The sequence below is a fragment of the Nomascus leucogenys genome, chromosome 15, assembly GCF_006542625.1.
Source record: "Nomascus leucogenys isolate Asia chromosome 15, Asia_NLE_v1, whole genome shotgun sequence".
NCBI classification, from domain to species: domain Eukaryota; kingdom Metazoa; phylum Chordata; class Mammalia; order Primates; family Hylobatidae; genus Nomascus; species Nomascus leucogenys.
This window is the reverse complement of record NC_044395.1, coordinates 68426151-68446655: the sequence shown is the minus strand read 5'-3', so window position 1 is coordinate 68446655 and position 20505 is coordinate 68426151. Positions and strand designations below refer to the sequence as shown.

The 20505-nt window shown below is 46.9% G+C and overlaps 1 protein-coding gene across 8 annotated transcripts in view; it reads right to left on the bottom strand.

Moving 5' to 3' along the window:
* The window catches only part of PPFIBP2 (PPFIA binding protein 2), a 144230-nt gene that overhangs the window by 72089 nt on the left and 51636 nt on the right, over positions 1-20505 (bottom strand). For 4 of the 8 annotated variants that reach the window (XM_030828952.1, XM_030828958.1, XM_030828959.1 and 1 more), the window contains one exon: positions 20034-20248. In XM_030828952.1, coding sequence (XP_030684812.1) covers positions 20034-20248 — 215 coding nt within the window. Of the gene's footprint in view, positions 1-6879; positions 7962-8213; positions 9092-20033; positions 20249-20505 lie in introns of those variants that run through there. The other 4 variants (XM_030828954.1, XM_030828956.1, XM_030828957.1 and 1 more) reach the window with 2 other exon arrangements.

Here is a 20505-nt window from a genome sequence, read left to right as displayed (position 1 = left end):
AAGTTAACCCCCAGCAGCCTCCTCAAAGACATTACCCTCTGACTGCAGTGGCTGTTCAGATCCATGACAATGCTCTCTCCTGGCCTAGCCCTTCCACTGTAGCTTGGCCAAGGGATAGCCACGTTAGTCTCTCCTTGGAGCTCTAGACAGGGTGAGTGCTTGATGCCATGGCTGGGGTCCTGCAGATTTGTGGGCAGCATGACTGCTTTATGGCCTGGCTGGCATTTGCAAGGAGAACACACCCTTCACATGTGCTCTGGTACACCTCAGGGATGCTGGGTGAGGGCAGTTCTGTAGCACTCCCCAACTGGCATGACCCAGGAGACTTCCTGCTGGCACTGTACTTCACTGAACTAAGGGAGGGAGTTGGTTCCAGAGTAGTCAAATGGGGCAAGGGCAAGATCACAACAGGGGTGTCATTGGTATACAAGTAAGGAGTGTGGGAAAACCTAAGACAGTCAGCTCCCCAGTGTGACAGCTCTAGCTATCATGTTGGTTTTTGAAGCCAACAGTTGCTTCTCAAGAGCTCTTGCCTTGGGATCCTCAAAATGCATCTGCCTTCCTTTTTTTTGATATCAATAGTTGTCATCTTGGCCAGGTAAAGAGTTACATTTCCTTCAGTGCTTCTAATAAGCTATAAATTCCAGTGCCTTCAGGATCTTGGCCACAGTACATACACTGTCCCAACTGGTCAGAGCATGTTAAATTGTATGATGGCTCTTTGCTTGTAAATATGCTGAGATTTTGAACCCAGGACGTTGGGTAAGCCTTGTCCTGGATAAGCCTTAAAATGGTTCTTGGATAAGCCTTAAAATGGTTCTTCCTTATTTAGCCATTTAGATGACATGTATTTTTAGCTGAATAAGAAAACAAAAGAAAATGTATAGTGTTTCCAGGCTGCCTAGTCAAGAGGATCTTATCAAAATCCAGAAAACTAGTTACAAGTGAACCATAGCTGCCAGGCACAGGGCATCAGGGGAGATATCAAAGTTACTAAGGCTATATCTTAAGCTCAGAAGTACCACTCACATGCAACCCATTTTAGAAACTTAGAAGACATAAACCTTAAAAGTAAGGGGACCAAAATAAATAAATAAACAAAAATGATTGGATCACAAAAGCTACAGTCAATTCTTGTTACAGGACTCTGGTTACCCAACACCAAGGGAACCCAGTAGTATGAGTGTAGGCAGATGCTTATAAAAAAGAAAACTTCCCCTAGATTTTTTTATTAAGGAGTTTCAGGGCCTTCTGGCACTTATTATAAACCTGACTATTCCCAAGACCAGTTCTGCTTTTTCTAGGTGAAGAATGCTCAAGCCAATCTACCATCTTTGCCACAGTGTTAAAGAAATTTCTTCCAAATGCGATGTGAATAGAGTGCAATCAGATCCTCGGCTACCAGGAGTCCAACAAGAGAAAGCCTATCCTGACCTTGACCCTTATTCCCTCCTCCCCTCAATTATATATAAGGGGAGGTTAAGTATTGCTGATGGGGCTATCATCCAATGATCTAAATGTCCTCTTTTAAAGAAGAACAAAGCAGAGTTCATAAACAGCAAATAAATAGCTTCTTGGTTGACCAATGTTCACGTCATCACATGCCATGCATGTATTTATTAAATGACTTGAATAATCCTGAGCACCCACTAGGTGCCACTTTCTGTGCTAAACAATGATTTAGTCCCTGCCCTTAAAAAGCTCTGTAGTATTACAGGGAATAAGGACCGAAAGAAGAAAGAAATCACCCTTTGCAGCAGGATGTAATAAGTACTATCATAAAGAGTTGTATGCACATGAATGGCAGGGGCATAGAGGAGAGACAAAAATGTTTCACCCTCAAAAGAGAGAAGAGGCTTTACAGTGGAGGCACCATTTGAATAACTGAGTCTGAAGGCTATAAAGGAATACCCCTAGGAGAATGTGAGAACAGCAGCTTTCGAAGTAGCCTTCCCAATACAGACATGCTACCCATGAAGCTATGATAATCACTACCCTTCAGACATTCTGGTCTTCCGGAACTAACACAGCAAACACAGGACACCTTGAAGATGAACTGGCCATCAGCTCTCCAACCAAGGGGCTGGCACGAAGCTCCTAACTGATCATCCTGGGGAGCTAGATTTGTAGAGAAACACATTTGATTTACCAAGATTTTTTTTTCCCCAAAATTATAACCTTGGCTGAGCTTGGTCACTGCTAAATTCTCTTTATCTGGTAGCTGGACACATAAAAAGCTTATAGCACTGGGCTGCAGAAATAGCATTTGTATGTGTGCTGGTATCCTGTAATGAGAGGATGTGAAAGCCAGGAGGAGAGTAAAAAGAGAAGACTCTTTGAAGACTGTCCTCACCTTGCCAACTCCAATAGACGCACTGAGTTGTCATTACTGAAAACACCTTCAGAGACAGTGCAGCAGGACTGGGTGCTAGAGTTAGGGTGGAGTGGGCGCTGTGACTGTCTTAGCTCCCCTGAAGTCTTTAGAGCCTGGTGTCTCTTCAGTATGAAAGATCCAAAGTTTGAGAACACAGAATTAGGCAAGGGCCAAAGTAAGGAGCTGCTCCTTGGGTCACAAGAATGCCATTAATCCTACAAGAGTTCCAAATGGAAATGAATACAAAGGAAAATGTATGGGGAAGATTCCTTGGGAACTAGAGGCAGCAAGAATAACATTACAGAAGGAATTTAAAAGATGATTATAGGAACAAAGCTAGCTCACTGGCTTCAGGAGTGACCAGGAGGGAGTAGAGAAGAACAAGCAGGCTAACAACTCACCAAGAATCTTAACAGTGAAAGGAAGGTAAGTTACAAGGCAGCATGAAGAGACAAGCACAGGGTCAAAGATAGTTTTGATTTGTTTTTTCCCTGAGAATTGAGAAGCATTTTCCACCAAGGGCAAGGGGCAGATAGGCAGGGAGGAGCTGAGAGAAGAAACAATCAGAGCAACAAGAGGAGCTGGAACAGGATTGGGTCAAGGATAGGATACCGGGATAGCCTTGGCTGAGAGAAGGGACTCCTGGCCCATGAAACAGGATGCTGAAACACAGTTACATTTTGCGGTGAAAGGGAGGGAGGGTGAAGAGACTCCTCTCAGTTTGGCTGTTGTTTTTTTTTTTTTCTTCTAGGACATTGGTAGTGACATCAGTTGGAAGGGGAGTATAAGGTTGGAGACTAATGGAAAAGTGTGAAAGAGCTGCTATGGAGGATGGGACAGAGAAAAGCAGGGATGAGTCAAAGGATCCCTAAGTGCTGCTGGCAGCCCACGAAACCAACAAGGGCTGCTGTGCAGTGCCCACAAGTTGTTCAGCAAATGACCCTGGTGTGATGCCACTTTGTTAAATCCCACTGGGTAAAAGAGGCCTCTCTTCAAGGAGCTGGCAGGAGTTATAGGTGCTGGATGTCAGAGATGGCAGAATTCTAGCTTCTAAATTATACCAGGAAACATAATGTACAGGCATCTTGGGTGTGTTGGCTAGAAACAGGAGGTATAGGAAACTGAGGAAGCCAGTGCCCTTGGGTAACCATATCCACTGTTGCCTTTCCCATAGGATTGAAAAACCTCTCTTTTCAGAATCAAGGTTGGGTACATGGCTCCCGAGTAACCAGAGGTTGTCAGTTCTGATCGATGTCATCCTCCCCGTAACTCTAACACTTATAAAGTGCTTCCTAAGCACTTAACATATATAGAATTGGCTGGGCATGGTGGCTCACGCCTGTAATCCCAGCACTTTGGGAGGCCATGGCGGGCGCATCATCTGAGATCAGGAATTTGAGACCAGCCTGGCCAACATGGCAAAACCCCATCTCTACTAAAAATACAAAAATTAGCTGGGCGTGGTGGTGTATGCCTGTAATCCCAGCTACTCGGGAGGCTGAGGCAGGAGAATCGCTTGAACCTAGGAGACGGAGGTTGCAGTGAGCCAAGATTCTGCCACTGCACTCCAGCCTGGGCGAGAGAACTAGACTCTGTCTCAAAAAAAGAAAAAAAAAAAAAAATATATATATATATATATATAGATAGATAGATAGATAGATAGATATAGAATTGTTTATCCATATATTATAGTCAAGGAAATTGAATTCTAGGAAGGTTAAATAAATTGCCCAAGTCTACACAGAGGTGAGATATGAGCCCAAGGAATCTAGATCCAGAATCCATGCTCTTAACTAGTAGGAACAGCCTTCACAGAAGCTGCTGCCTATTTCTGTAACTTTCAGTGCAGCCCAACATGAATGCAAGGCAAGTCAGTGTCTGGAGCGAGGAGGCCTACGTGTCTGCCTTTGCAGCTCTTCTGGCCCAAGTGGCCAGGCTACTAGATCAACCATTTGAGCACCAGATGACACAGAATAAAGTCTCACATTAACAGCCTGAGTTCATTCCACTTTCTACTGCAGAACCTGAGCCAACTGCAAGGGGGACCGGTAGTGATTCCATTTTCTTTGTGACCTTGAGTTGGAATTTGCTTAAGCACCGAGTGCTGGAAGCTAGGAAGCAGTGTGAAGATGCTGACAGTCTGGGATTTCTGTTCCTGGGAAAATGAACTCTTGCTGAAAGAGCAGTGGGTGGGTCCCACAGACCCTGCTCGGAGCTATTTTTAGAGGCGTGTTCATGGTTGTATGTGTTGAATCCACTGGCCTCAATGTAGGACAGGTGTGAGCTGCTTGTGACTGAGTCCTTCTGGATACTTGTGGCAAGAGACTACCTTATCCCTAGGCTTTGTCTGTTAGGAGAATGAACTAGAGCATCAGCCCTGATCAGCCTTCACTCAGTAACCACAGCCAAGCTGGCCAGATCCAGCAGCAAATGAGGCCTCTGGTCACCTATGGTGGCCCAGGTTGCAGCTGCCTCTTCTAGGTCTTCAATATGCTTGGTTTGAGACCTTGATCTGGAGTGTGGGAAGGGGCATAGAGCTGAAGCACTGAATGGCCTGAGAGGCACTTCTAGGAGAGAACCTGGTTCCATCTGTTCCTCGTTCAACTTCTCCCTTCCTGATAATCACCAATAGCAGTTAATAGCAAACATGTTATTGAGTATTTCCTATATGTATGATACTGCACTAATTGTACTATCTTACTGAGTCCTCATAAAGCCTGTATGTGGTAGATACTATTATCTCCCTTATTTTATAGTTGAAGAAATCCAGACTTTTGAGATAATTTACCTTGGATCACACAGCTGGTAAACGTGACAATGCCAGGATTCTAATTCAGGCCTCACTCCAGACTCCATGTTCTTAACTATAATATTAATAGTATATACTATCCCATCCCACAAAGGCCCTGGAGCAAGGTTTCTCTTCTGAGCAAGTATTTCCCCTCCAGCTCCATGCCTCTCTGAACATAGGTATCTCCCCTTTGCCCTGAGACACTACCACCTTGGATTGCTCAAAGGGCAAGGGCTCCTGCTCTGTGCACCAGGAACCTCTTCTTCCAGAATCTATGCCCTCTGTAAAGGAGAATGAAGATGACAGTGTTTCTACCTTCAAAAACATGAGTTCAGAGAAACCAGCTCTCCACACCACCTCAGCTGAAGCACAGGAGAAAGGGTGCGTGAGCCATGCAGATGGGAAGTGCTGCAGACCCGGGCTACAGGAGGTGGGGAGGGAGGGCCAGCAAAGGTTTCCTGGGAAAAGACAGCCTGGATGGAGTCAGATGAAGTGGATGAGAGTTAGAGGGGAGGTGGTCATCTGTGGTAAAAGCTCAGAAAAGGGAAGAAATACACTTGGGAGCTCATCGGGGTAGATATAAAAGATAAAACTAAAAAAGGTAAGTTGAGGTTGGGCTGCTAATGGTCTCAAAGGCCAAGCAAGCTGAAGGGCCTGATTTTTCTTCCAGATTAAGGGTGAGTCCAGGGGGGCTCATCATCGGGGTCATAGGATGAAAGGGAATGTTTTTGTTTTTGTTTTAAGAAGATTTAAAAAATCTGGCATAGTGTTTAGAGTAGAGAATAGGGAAAATATTCTTATCACACTGCCTATGACATGTCTACACTTTGAGTTTTGCTTTTGTAAAATGCTCTTTAAAATTCTAAAAGTAGAAGAAAAATATCTGTTTTGCTATGAGTCATCCTGGGGGGTTCTAAAGTCTCCTTGCTTAAAGTTTCCCTAAGCAAACTTCCAACTGTCCACAGAAGCCAGAATACCCTGGGTCTTGGGACAAGAAGGGCCTTCTTACATTGCATCACATGCAAAATTAGTTCCTCCACACACATAACTTCTCCTGTAGTAGGCAGAGTTACAGTATCTGCCCCAGGGGCTGGAACAAGGCTCTGACAATCCTAGGCACATGTTGGCTGAAAGGATTTCTTGATTAAAAGCTTCATTTGGGATACAGGGAAAGAAGGACCAAGTGATGGACAGTGCATTTCTTACATATTTCCTTCCAGTATCTCCCCAGTGGGGCTTTAAAAAAACTTAAGATGATGCAAACCTTTGCCAAAACGTCTGGTCATCTCATAATGTTCTCTGGTGACTGTGATGCCTTAGGGGCTGGGCACAGTCAGGATTTCTGCTGGGTTCTAAAGCAATAATTTTATACATATTTGGCAGAGAAAATGAATAAAGAGAACTAGACTGGGAGATAGAGAACAGGGTTCAAGACCAGGCTGCACCACTAATAGCTATGACACTAACACCATGAGGTTCTTAGCCCCTCTTGGGCTTTGTTAAATGAGGGGTTTGTACTATCCCATCCCTCCAAGCCCTCCAGCCCTATAATTGTGTTCAGTTGCCTCACTTTTCCCAACATAGCTTACCATATACCACATCACAGCTAGAGTAATTTTCATAAAATACAAATTGGACCCCCCCCAATGTATCCCATGTCACTTCCCTGCTACAAATCCCCCAGCATACAAACCATGTTGCCCAAAAGCCTTACTGTGGCCTTCACTGTGCTGCGTGATCCCAGTCTCTGCCCGCCTCTGCCTGCCATCACTGTGCTCAGCCACATGGGCTCTCTCTCAATCTGGACAATTGGCAGACTCCATCTTGCTTTAGGACCTTTGTATACATCATCCCCTTTGCCCCCTTTGCCTGGAATGTTCTTCACCCCATTCTTCACCCGACTCATTCTTACTGCTCTTTCAGTTTTCAGCGAAGTATAATTTCCTTAAACTCCCTGACCGCCCCGACCCCCTTCTCCATCAAAACAGCAGTCCCGTGTCTTCTGTTCTTCCTCCAGGCACACTTATTGTTTGTAATCTGAGGTTTATTTCCTGGGACTGTTTCACCTACATCTCTAGTATTAGGTAAAAGATCCACAACAGACTGGTTCTATTTTGCTCACTACCATACACCCAGTACCCAAACTCAGTACAGATTTGCTGAATGAATGCTGCTGCACTCACACAGAAGCCAGCCAGCTCAGTGTCCGGGAGTCGGGGTCCGGGCATCTGTATGCCCCTTCCGAGCTGGACACTTCCTGGCTTTTCTGTCCTTCTGCAGTTACAATGTCAAATCTCTAACCTGTCAGCTGCTTTTGCCGTTCCTGCCTCTGAAAAACATTCAGCCTAAAATCCCTTCGTGTGAAAATAAATTCATACCTATCTTAGCCAATTTAAAGGCAGCCACAAAAGAGGAAACAGCCTGAATTCTAGGAGTATGATGCTACTCCAGCCCCCAATGTCCATTCATTCCTTGCTCATACCACACACTCAGGTTTATCCCCTAAAGAAACGGCATGAACAACTTGCAACATAAACCCTCAGCTTCAGAGCATTCAAAGAGAACTGCCTGAAAGCTTTCCTCCGGAAATGCAGAAGCTCATTCTGCTGACAGCAGATGTGTGCTCCACCGGATAACATCAGAGTGAGAACGAGTTAAACAACTTCCGAATCCAATGCATTTAAAAAGGCAGCAGCTTCCTCCCCGTGTCCTCAAACTGAAAAGCGGTGGGCACATTTTTCTGGTCACGGTGTTTGGAGCCTCTGATTGTTTAGGTGCCAAAGTTAAAATAACCAACTTTCCTCACTCCATTCTTGCCTTTCTGTACAGAGGCTCATTCACTAGAATGTCAGTGGAGAAACAAAGACAGCTGACTGTTTTCTCCCTGGCGTCTATAATTAGATTCTCATGAAGAACTTGGCCACAGCAGGGCTTTGCTGGACAATACCTCCCCCTACCACACACACGCACACACCCCCCAAAACACCCTAAAGCGTCTCTCCCTCACTTATCTCCACAGAGACCCAGACAAAGCAGCCAGTCACTTACCCTCTTCAGCCACGAGAAATGCTTGTAAACATCAATGTCCCCATCCATGCTGGGCACCCATGTCAGCAGTTAGATGCCTTGGTGGAAAAAGCCCTTTTCCTGGCTGGAGACCAGTTCTCTCCTCCTCCTTGCCTTTGCCCCCTCCCCCCTCAAGAACTCCAAGCTGTGTTCAAATTTCCCCACTTCCCTGGCCTGTGTCCTTCAGCCTCTCCCTAGACAGTTTCAGATACACAGCGACTCAGAGCAGACCCTGCTGCTTCAGTGTCCTCCCCGACCGCCCCAACAAACACACATACACACACACACGCACATACATGCACACACACGCACCAGGACTGGGATTCAGAGCCCTGCGGAGAAATCAAACTTCACACAAAGGTAGAGGAAAAAGAAAGAAGTCTTGGACAGAAGTTGTAAACACAACACACACACACACACGCACACACACGGGACCATTCTCAGTGATAATACCGGAGCCTGCCAGAGGGAGACAGTCCTGAAGAAAATTCCTTGTCTGGTTTCCCCCTTCTGGAGTGGCTGGAACTCATTACTGAGAGCCCCGATTTCCTGTCTCTGCTTCACTCTGCATTTACCCAGGGCTCCCAGCTGCTCTCAGTTTATTTGGGACTGGGGAGAAGACTAAAAATAAGTGCTGCTCTTGGAGGAGCTCACTGGTTCCCACACACAGCCTGACCCCCGCCCTGAAGCCCACGCCCACCCATTTTCCAGGCGAGTGACGGGCTGTGCCCCAAGGAAAGCCTGTTGTTTCCAAAAAAGAACAGATTCAGAAGCAGCTCCAGTCTGGGTTCTTGGTCCTGCTGTGCGACGGGCCCAGCACAGAGCATTTGCTGTCCTTGGCACTGGTGGTACCATCCATTAGAGACCAACTGCCGCAAACTCAGGGAAGTTGACAGGGGCCAGGGCTGGAGGGTCCTGTCTCTCTGGCTGTCCCCCACTCTGGGCTGCCTGCTTTACAAACCAAGGAGGTGGAAAGGTTGAGGCTGCTTCATGTGCATTTCCATGAGACTCAGGGAGCAGTGCTGGGTAGACAGGGGCCTTGGAAAGGCTGGCGGAGACCTGGAGCTGCAGCTGTTTTCCTCCTGTCAGGGCAGGTCACATGCGGGCTCTCCAGGTGGCCCCTCCAGCACTCCCTAGATGCCACCCCCCACCTCCTCCTATTCCCATCTCCTTTGAGAGCTCCCCACTAAAAACAGCTTTTCTCCCTTGCCCAGCCCTTAGTGTGTGGCCTTTGGCTATGACTGATTATCAAAGTGACCTTTGATGTGGGTACGGTGGGAACTGTGGTTACATGCAAGGCCCTGAGCTCTGCTGCGGCAAAGGACTTGCAGATGCACATCTTGTGACTGCCTGGGCCTTCCCATTTCCCTTGGGGGTCACCTCCGGGGTATCCTGGAACTCCCAGTCTGAAGAGCAGTCCCTCATGCCCCTCATGCCGCATGCCCCTCAGCATGGCTTCAATGTCCACCAGGGCCAGAAGCAGGGCCCAAAAGGGCAGAAACAATGCCTGGCAGCACAGTCCCTGGCAGGCTGGGCCAGCCCACAGAGATCACAGAGGCGGCAAGGAGGAGAGCTCTAGCCAGCAGCTGGCATAAGGGGAGGAGTAAATTCCTGGAGACACACCCAGACAGAGGCCAGAAAGGAAAAGCAGGCTTTGCTGCCCATGCGCTGAGCTCTAGCCCCTTGCTCCTCACCTCTGGCCCAGCTCCACAGCACAGTGTGACCCACCCAGCCCAGGTTCCCTGCCCAAGATATGGCAGGATGTTGCCAAGGAAGAACATCTCTAAAGGTACAGGGCTCAGTAGGTTGGTTTTTCTCTGTCTAAAAGCCTGAACAAGTCAAATGAAGAAATTCATCCAGTCAATACACATTTTTCCCGCATCCAAGGCAAATGAAAAACTTCATGCCCTGGGTTAAGAATTACCACATGGTATGCAATAAAGGTATATCTAGGACTCCAAGGAAGAGGAGGTAGACAAGCTGATTTGGGAGCTGGACAGGGAGAGGTGGTGCAGAGTTCCAGCCTCTACAGGATGGTAGAAAATCCTCCCCTCTCCTGGGAGGAGCGCAGTGCTCTTCCTTAGGTTCTGGTACAAGAGAGGAGGAAAGAGAAAGGTGGCCAATGTGGCTGCTCTCATCAGCCTTGCTCACTCCCAGCTTACATAGAGCTGTGGCTCAGGTGTCCCTCTTCTATCCCTTCCTGAGCATCTGCATTCCCCTCTCTACTTCATCACTGACCTTGTCACACTGGACCACTCCTATTGCACCAGACTGTCAGAAGTGTGTCTGATTTCCAACTCACTTCTCCTACTTCCATGCCTACAATTCTTAGCATACAGTACGAATTTAAACATTTTTTGGATGAAAGAAGAAGGCTCAAATGATAAGACTGGTAAAGTAAGACTAAAATTCTATTTGAAGGAAAGAGACTTGAAGGTCCGTTTCTCCAGGATAAAGATGTTCGACACAAAGAGGAAAAGACGGGGCCCATTTCCTCTGTTAGCTCAACTCCACGTGTGATGAACAAAGGTGGGGGGTGCAGGGTGGGGGAGAGAAAGGGACAGAAAAGGGAGGAAGGGAGGGAAGAATCCAGATAAACTGCAGCTAAATTCTTGACATTTTTATGGCATTCTCAAGTAGCAAGTCTTATCTCAGCCTTGTTTTTCCTTAAACACCAAGTACATTTTACTTATATTGTAATTCAACTCAAAAATAACAAATTAACACCCCAAAAGACCTAGGAGCAGGTTGGCAGGAGGGAAAGGGGAGGGACTGAGTGAAATGGGATGGATTCAGAAGCTAAGGCACCTCCTCGCTCACTCACCTCACCCCCAGGGGCAGCTTGGTCCCTGTCATGGCTCCCTCATCACACTGGCCTGGCAAGGAAAACCCATGGCCACACCACTGCTCTAGAAGTCCATCCTGTCCAGGGTACCTCACTTGATTTACAGATGGGATTCCAGGGATCAGATAAGCCCCTAAATATGTTCATCAAATATATACAAAGTACTACTATTTGTATTCATAAATCTTTCTCTGAAAAAGAGCTGTCAGATTATCAGAACAGTCCATGACTCCCAAAAGGCTAGAAGCTCAGCTTTTATTTGGCCTAGGTAGTCACTCCCAAAGGTCTAGGCTGCCCTTGTTATTGGGAGCTTGGGGGCCTGGGCTTCCTGCTCCCATTACACTGCTCCTGTGAGGTGGTGTCTCAGACTCACTGGACCCATCTCTGAAGACAGAAGTCCTCAGGAAGCACAAAGGGTACACAAATACGGGTCACTACAGTGACCTAACAGTCCCGAAGGCCTTCTTGGAAGTACTTTGCTCATCTACAACCAGATTCATTACTGCCTGCAACATGCAGCGGCCAGCTGTGGGAAAAGGACAGGAGACCGTGAGGCTGAGCGTTCTGGGAGTAAAAGCACAGCTAAGAGGCCAGGGTGGTGAGGTTTGCCGGGGAAAGTCACTGTAGCTTGCTCCACCCCTGTCCTAGGGTCTAGAAGATAACCCCAGGATTGTCACCTACCCGGCTGGAATTCCAAGTACTTGAGGGAATGGCTGAAAAAGGAGCTGAGGTCCCCTGAGGTGTTACTCCTGCTGCCTACCAGAAGTCAGCAGCATCTTATCAGGCAGAACTGTAAACTGAGAGGAATCTCGTGGTCACGTGCTGTTCCACTAACCTATCACCTACATGCATCCTAGGCTCCGCTCAGCCCTGAGCCTTCACCTCTGGGCCATGGGTGGCAGCTGCTAGGACACTCCCTCATAAATCCTCATAAGTCAGATATAAACTTGTGTCCTTCAGCAGACATGGTACACAGTGGGCCCGCTGAGAAGGGGAGGCGGGGGAAGGGAGTGAAGAGTGCTGTGGAGGAAGTCCTGGCTACTGCAGCTCAAGCCTCCACAGAACACAAGCATGGAGAACGCACCTCCAAAATAGATCAGGACAAAGGTCGGCAGACATTTCCCGTAAAGAGCCAGATGGCAAATATTTTGAGTTTGGGGGGCCATATAGTCTCTCTCATACTCAACTCTCCTATTTGCAGTGCAAAAGCAGCCACAGCCAACACCTAAACCAGTGTGTGGCTGTATACTAGTAAAACTTTACTTATGGACACCAAAATGTGAATTTTATATTACTTTCCCATCTCAAAACATTCTTGTGATTTTTCTTCAGTCTTGAAAAATGTAAAAATCATTCTTAGCAGATGAGTGTAAGAAATATGCAGTGGGCTAACTGTGGGCCATGGTTTGCTAATCCCTGGGTTAGAACAGTGCTTCCCCATCCAGAATGAACTGCCTGGACCCGAGGGGGTTCTAGTAAAAATGCAGATTCTGGTTCAGTAGATTGGGTATGGGGCCTGCTGTTGTGCACTGCTGACAAGCTCCCAGGTGATGCTCGTACTACTGGTCCCAGGACAACACTTGGAAGAGTAAGAAGTTAGGAAACTGCTTTCAAAAGTTCCTCAAGGCCAGGTATGGTGGCTCATGCCTGTAATCCCACCACTTTCAGAGGCCGAGGTGGGCAGATCACCTGAGGTCAGGAGTTCAAGAACAGCCTGGTCAACCTGGTGAAACTCTGTCTGTACGAAAAATACAAAAATTAGCCGGGCGTGGTGGTGCACAACTGCAATCCCAGCTAATCGGGAGGCTGAGGCAAGAGAATCGCTTGAACCTGGGAGGTGGAGATTGCAGTGAGCCAAGATCACACTATTGCACTCCAGCCCGGGCAAAAAGAGTAAAACTCCGTCTCAAAAAACAAAACAAAACAAAACAAACAAACAAAAAATTCTTCGAAACATAGATTACTAAACAAACTTGCCTAGAAGCACAAATTCCCTGGAGCCTGCCTGCCCACTAGCAGGTATCTGAAAGGGCAGACGGCTCTTGGTAGTGTATCTCTGGCAGGTTTTTCTTTTGTGGGTGGAGGGTAAGTGGGTGTCTACATGCTCAGACCTCAAGTTATGCTAACCTGGCAACATTGTCCACCACGGCCCCTGGGCCTGAAGCAGGAAATTTAGTGGGGAAGGATTTATTTGCTCTTTCACCAGTGTTTGCACATTCTTGGTCATTTATAAACATTGGTTCTTAGAGGCTGAAATAGTCTCTTCAGGTCAGGTCTGAAAGGAGCTGGATTGCTAGAATTTAGTAGGGTAAATTTACTTTGGGGGGCAGGGATCAAGATCCAGGAAAATTAAAACTGCTAAATTTGCAGTGGCTGAAGGCCCCCAGTCTTGGCTGCTGTGTCAGGAAAAGGGCATTCAAAATCCCCCAGGGGACAGGAAGCTTCTTTAGGGCAGGGCATGACATAAACTGTGGGCTAGGAAATGCCTGCAGGAATGGAAAGGGCCAACCTACTAGCACCCCAGCAGAAGGCACTGCAGTCAAGAAGTCTGGAGAGATCTCCCCACATCCACAGGGGAAGGTCAGGTCTATGCTCCCAGGACCACCAGCCCTGTCTCTTCTCCCCTACCCTAAACAGTGGAGCCCTCCCTTGACTGCCCTTTGTCCACTGTTTCTAAGGAAAATGGCAAAGAATTGTCTTTGCCAGCTGACCCAGGTGCAGTTAAACAGTTTCAATAATGAGAGGTGCTTATGTTATCTTTGTCTAAAAAAGAAAAATTAAAAGCTGTTTTCTCATATGAAGCCCATGCTGTACCTCATTCTTTGGGATTTCACTTCCCAGCATTTGTCCCTGACTCCCACCTAGTGGCTTCTTCCAGCACTGCACAGGGACAAAGAACCGCCACTGGTGCCACCTGAGCCCGGCCCAGGAGCCCCTTGGGAGCTGAGCACAGAAAGAAAGCACGGACACACCTACTCCTTTCTCATCTCTCACTCAAGTTCACACCTGTCACAGGGGAGGTAAGAAACCATGCTGGAAATCGGCTCACAGAGGCTCTACTTTTTTTCTTGAAAAATAAGCACCAAATTTTCCCTCCTCTAAGATCCAGAGGAAAAGGTTTACCTACAAAACTCCTTCTGTAACTTTTCAAAATTAAAATGTTCAACACACATGTATCTTGACTATCTTTTGTTTTCCATTCTGGAGATACAGAAATGAATCCCATGGTAAAAAATTCAAGCTCACATTTTATAATTCATAAAACAGCTTTTTCTCTCCACCTTTTTTTTGCAACTCCTCTGGCTTTTCAATATGGTAAACAGATTTGCTTCCTGGACAGAATGAAAGATTGCAAGCTGAATCTGGCAGGAATGTATGGGCTTTGTTTGAGGAGCTGGGAGCTGAAGAAGCCGCCATCTGTGACAAGGTGGTTTGGAGCTGAGAAGGGGGGTGGCTGTGCTCCCCAGCCTGCGTCTGGGTTTGTTTCTTGGGAAACTAGTTAAAAAGGTAACTGAGGGCACCTGAACTGACTGCTGGGCTGTCAGAGGTGAGCACTTATCCCAGCTGGGGCCAGCAGAGGCTGCTCATTCAGGAGGGCAACTCTTCAGGTTTTTCAATATGGTAAACAGATTTGCCTCTCCACTGTTGAGATGGGGGCCTCTGTCAAGCTCTAACATAAGGGCAGCAGTAAACTGAGAGGTTCCTAACCTGTCTCCACACTTTGGAACCCAAGAGGTCAAGACTGAGGGAGGCAAAGGCTGGTGCTTATAAAGAGACCACTCCACATAGCCCCCAGAACAAACTGCAGAATTGGAATGCTTGGCCAGATCTTGCAGACACTTTCAAACTCAGCTGTCATTTCCAGTAGGGAAACTGAGTCCCACAGAAGTGAAGAAGAGGCTCATATGAGTGGTAGAGCCAGGGTAGAACCCTGGCCTTTTAACTTCTTCCTACCTTCCATACTCCCTCACCTTGGTTCAATTTGCTTTCACCTGCTCAAGCACACTGACCAGGACTCTTGCGACCTTGCAAAGAAAAGCCTGGGTTCCTGTTGGATGGCCAAGCCTACTCCATGTACCCCAGTTCCAAACAGGGCCTAGAGTACAGCCCTTCTATGGGTTCTCTGCCAACCACCACCCCTCACCCTGGAGCCTGAGCTCTTCCTTGACTTGCCTTCACTTTGCTGCTGGGTTTGCCTACCCTTTCTCTGGCTTCATATTGAAACTTCACCGAGAATCTCCTTGGCCCATACCCAATGTGTTAAACAGCAGAACAGACTGGCTGGCTGGTAGGAGATGAAGGGTGTACCTAACATACTGTTAGAGAAGCACCCATAGCTACTTCATATGGAGACTGCTGGCTCTGGTATCTTCTGGGCATCACCCAAAGACCTGGGACATGAATCAACACTGTGTATCAGCCTAGGTCTACTCCTCCCAGCTAACTGGCTATCCCCAGTCCTGTAGAGCCCATTTGAATCTGACTGGCTATCCTAAAGTTTCCACCACCCAACCTAGCCATATATCTATGCCACCAACCACCCAGCCAAGCCAAGCAGGTGTGGAGGGGTAGAGACACCCCTTTCAGACCATGGGAAAGCCCCACTCAAGGCACAGCCAAAATCCTGGAAGTGGTCACAGTTGTACCGGGTCCTTCCTGCCCGGGCCAGGTACCACATGCCAGGGCTACTGATGAGTACATGCTAGCACATGCCAGGGCCACTGATGAGCACTGCTTCCCTTTCTGGGCTTCAGGACCACCTGTGGGGTTCTGGGGCTCCTGACCTAAAATAACCACACCCTCCTGAGGGCATCATCCTACATTTCACCATAGTAAACAGAGGAGGAGGAGGCTGCCCCTTTCTGGAACTCAGCTCTGTTCCCATCACAAAAGAGCGGCCTCAGCCTTCCAGCCAGGGCCTCAGCTTCATCCTCCATGAGCACTGACCCTGAGCTTGGCTCTGTCTTCCAGTTGTAAAGGACCACCTTCCAATCTCCTGAGGGTAACACTGCTCTGCTGCACCACAGGCAGGACAGCCTCCCTGACGCTTCCTCTGCAGGCCAGGTCCCAGCCCATCTTAGACCCCAAGACACCCTCTATACAAGGTCCTCATTCACCAACTTTCCAGAGGAAATACTCCTCCTAGACCAAGGGAATCCAGGCCCTTTGTTCCTTGCCCCACTGAGGCCCCAGAGGGTGTCCCCATTAAGAAAGCCTTGCACATGCCCTTCTAGGCCCGGGGCCCAGTTCTCCTCATTACACTTACCAAGGAGCAGGATGCTAGTTTAGACCCCAGAGCATGGGAAACTCACTCAACCCAGTGCCACTGACTCCTGGGCAGGTCTGCTCCACTTGGGCTTTAGAACTAGTCTGCTCTGTTTTACACCCATCCCCAGGCAGAGTCCTGGCCAACAGCACTCCTACTGCTGCTGACTGTGCTGGCCCAGCTGTGCTTCAGCTCTGCCAGGACCCAGCAGAAGAGGAACCAGCCCTACTACAAAGAAACAGCTACCCAATAGGAGGCACTAGGACTAGGAGTGCCCTTTTCATCTAAGACATAAAAGAGAGAGCCCAGGACTAGTCTGCTATTTGTCCTATTCTAACTATGGACCACTCCTCCACATCTACCCCTGCTTCTCAGCAGCCCATTCTTCTGGTGGACCACAGATGCCCCAGTGCCAGAAGATCTGCAGTCCCAGATGAGCAGCAGCAGTACAAGATACATTTCCCACTATGTAATCCCTCACCTCTGCTAACAGTTGATTCACTCTGGGGTAGACACTTGATCTAAGGTGTGCATCCATAGCTTGTGAATAAATTAAAAGTCTTTAATGCCTATTTCTTTTACACTTAACACTTCCTTCATTGATCTGGAGGACTTTGCTCAAAAATAATTAACTGGGTCAATCAGATTCTTTTCCTTAGAAACTTGAGTTTAAAAAGAAAACATATTGAGAAAACATGGAAATAATTTGTCAACTAACAAGAGTAAACTCAAACCTAACAGAAGTTTGTGGCAGTCACTCTGAGCTGTCTTCCTGAAGGCCACTCACTTTCCCCCACTCTATCATCATTCTTTTCTGACAGAGGCCACCTCCCTCTATGGCAGATGGAAGTGCCAATACTTGCTTCCCCAGCCTCCTTTGCAGCTAGGGTATGCACAGGTGAACAAATCCCGGCCACTGCAGCTAAATGGGAAGTCTGCTAGGGGGTTGCAGAGAGTTTCCCTCCTGATTAGAAACAACAACAACAACAGCAACAACAACAAAAACATACTAAAGAAACGATTCTCTACCTCTGCACATAGATGTATAGTTGTGTCTTGTAAGGACATGTTGCCTGCAGTTCTAGTGGCCATCTTGCGACTGTTAGGGGATGTGCCTGAGCAAAAACCACCCCTTGAGGATGGCAGAGCAAAAAGATGGGAAGAACCAGTGCCCGTGAGGTCACTCAGAGCCACTTATGTAACCCTGGGATTGTCTGTCTTCTGGACATCTTGTTAGTGGTCTGTTATTGTTTACATCATTTTACTGAAAAAAGTATCCCAACTGATATAGATGTCATGAGGCAGAGTTGGCCCATGTCAGGCCAGTGTCATGGTCAAGCAGGAACTCTAGGTGTGTAACAATGCCAGTGTGTCTACAGAGGAGAAGGGAGCAAATATGCAAGGGATGCACAGACATCATGCATGAGAAGGTGCTGGGCAGTGCTGCCTAATCCTTCAAACCATCCTACTAGTTCCAATTCCAATCCTCACCCACGTGGGACTTTAAAAAAATAATTCAACTGAGTCTCCATGGTTGAAAGCAGCGCTTCTTAAACTTTAATGTGTGTATGCGTCACCTGGAGATGGTTCAGCAAGTGTGACATGGGGGCCCATATTCTGCATTTTTCACAAGCTACTAGGGGATAAGAAAGCTGCTGAGCCACAGACCAAAATTTGAGCAGCAACAACTTCTAACTAAAAGCGTCAATCTAAAGCACATGATGAGTTTGCTCACCAGTCTGAATTCTATTTCCACACAGATTAAGACCTTGTGTGGAATGTGGATGTGCCGATCGTAAAATGACTTTAGGTCTGCAAGATCTAAAATACAGACAGGCTATCTCTATCCAGAATAAAAACCTTAACATACAGCCCTTACATCTTGGAATGTTTATATGAACTTCTGACCCCCTAAAAGTACTTGCTTCCCCATTCATAGGTGAGTGATGGCCATAATTACTCATAGATTGCATTTATGAATGCAATCACTTTTAGGGAAATCTCTTCAAAGGAAGGCATTCCCTAAACCATTGTAAATAACCCCAAGACAAAACTGCAAATCTGAATGCAAGCTGTTTTCTACCAATGCATCTTGAAAAAACCAACAACCATGTCAACTGCCTTTGGATCAAAAATATTTTTAATAAATTTCCAAAAACTGTTTTAAAAGTTAGATTCATTGTTTATGCCAAACACTAAAAAATATTGTTGATGGATTGGAGTTAACCATAAAATAAAAATCAAACCATAAACTTACTAGAGGAAGATACAGGTGAACAGTTATTTGTTCTGAGGTTGGGAAAGGCGTTGCTAGGGCCAAAAGGAAAACAAGAAACCAAAATAGGAAAGACCGATAGAGTGAAGTACAGTTGTTTAAAATTCTATGTCTCAAAAAGCACCCTAAACGTTATTTAAAAACAGAGTGAGGAAAATATATGCTACAAATAAAGCAAATGGCTAATAAAAGGTCATTCGAATAGATAAGAAAAACACTAAAATCCTAACAGAAAACAACAGCATAGAATACGAATAGACTGGAGTGGGAGAGGTGCACCCAAGAGGCTCAAGGTGATTTCTGGGTGTATAGGGAAAAATATTGGAACTATTTTTTAACCTATCCTTTAAAACTCTATTTTGGTGAGCAGTGGATACCCTAAATACCCTGACTGACTTGATCACTGTGTGTTATATACATGTAACTAAATTTCACATGTACCCCACGAATTTGTACAAATAAAAAACTTTAAAATTCTGTTTTGTGGTATTTTTATAATTTAGGTATATTAGTGAAATACTGGCCAGGTGCAGTGGCTCACACTTATAATCCTAGCACTTTTGGGAGGCCGAGGTGGGTGGACTGTTTGAGCCAAGAGTTCAAGACCAACCTGGACAACATAGGGAAACCCCATCTCCACACGCACAAAATTTTTTTTAATTAGCCAGGTGTGGCGGTGCACTTCTGCAGAGGTGGTACACTTCTGGGAGTAAGAGTTGGGAGAATTCCCTTGAGCCTGGGAGGTCGAGGCTGCAGTGAGCCATGATCAAGCCACACTGCACTCCAGCCTGAGTGACAGAGAGAGACCCTGTCTCAAAAATAAAATGCTGCATGTGAATATGTATATGGGAAATGCATTCTTTTTCCAGATAGGATATAGAATCAAAAGTTTAGAGACCATACGAATAAACTAATTTTTAGAAGTTTAGCCTTTTTTACCAAACAAAAAAATGCAAAAATAAGAAAACATTTCCTCCTAAGAAATTTGTCAAGCTTATTTTAAATCAATGAGGTAACCAATCTTTTGTTTGTGGTAAGAAACAAGGGGTAGTGGGATCTAGCCGAGGGGAGAGACACCAGCCAGGGATTAGAACTCAATAAGCAGTACATGTAATTCGAGGGTGTGTGTGCGTGTGTGTGTGTGAAATCTTAAATGTTTGCCCCTCTCTGGCCCTGGATTTCCTCAGAAGAGGCCAACTGTGGACCATGGAAGGGCAGAGGGCACAGCTTAAGTCACTTGACTGGGCTCTATACTCCTTGATAAGAAGCGCCACCCTGCAGCATTGGCCAAAGTGGGATGGAAGAAAAGGCTGGAAGGTATACAGATGAGTCAACAGCCCCAGTCAGCAGTGGCACTCCATGGGCTGCACCATTACATTCCCCAGTGGTTCTCAATCAGGCCACGGGACTACTCACCAAGCTCTCTTCAAACCACTCCTTTATGTAGGCAGCCGTTGGGCCAGGGATCTGGCTCAGTAGGGCTGCTCTCTCCTGAGGAAGCTCCAGCATCTCCAAGGCCAGCCTCAAGTCCTCGATGAGATGGAGCACCGGGAAGGGGTTCATGTAGGAGGCTGGGGAAGCCAGTCCAGGCTCACAAGTACCATCACTAAGATCTGCACCTGTTTTAGTGCCTGCAATGAGAGAGAGGTGGAAACTCAGTAAGAAGGGTGGACACCATGGGCAAGGTACTAGTAAAGAGCAAAGATGGTGAAAAAAAGGTGAAAGGGACAGATAAGAAGCTGGGAGTGGGCTGGGCATGGTGGTGCGTGCCTGTAGTCTCAGCTGCTTGGGAGGCTGAAGCAGGAGGATCACTTGAGTCTAGGAGTTCCAGGCTGTAGTGCACAATATCTGGCTTGAGAATAGTCACTACTCTCCAGCCTGGGCAACA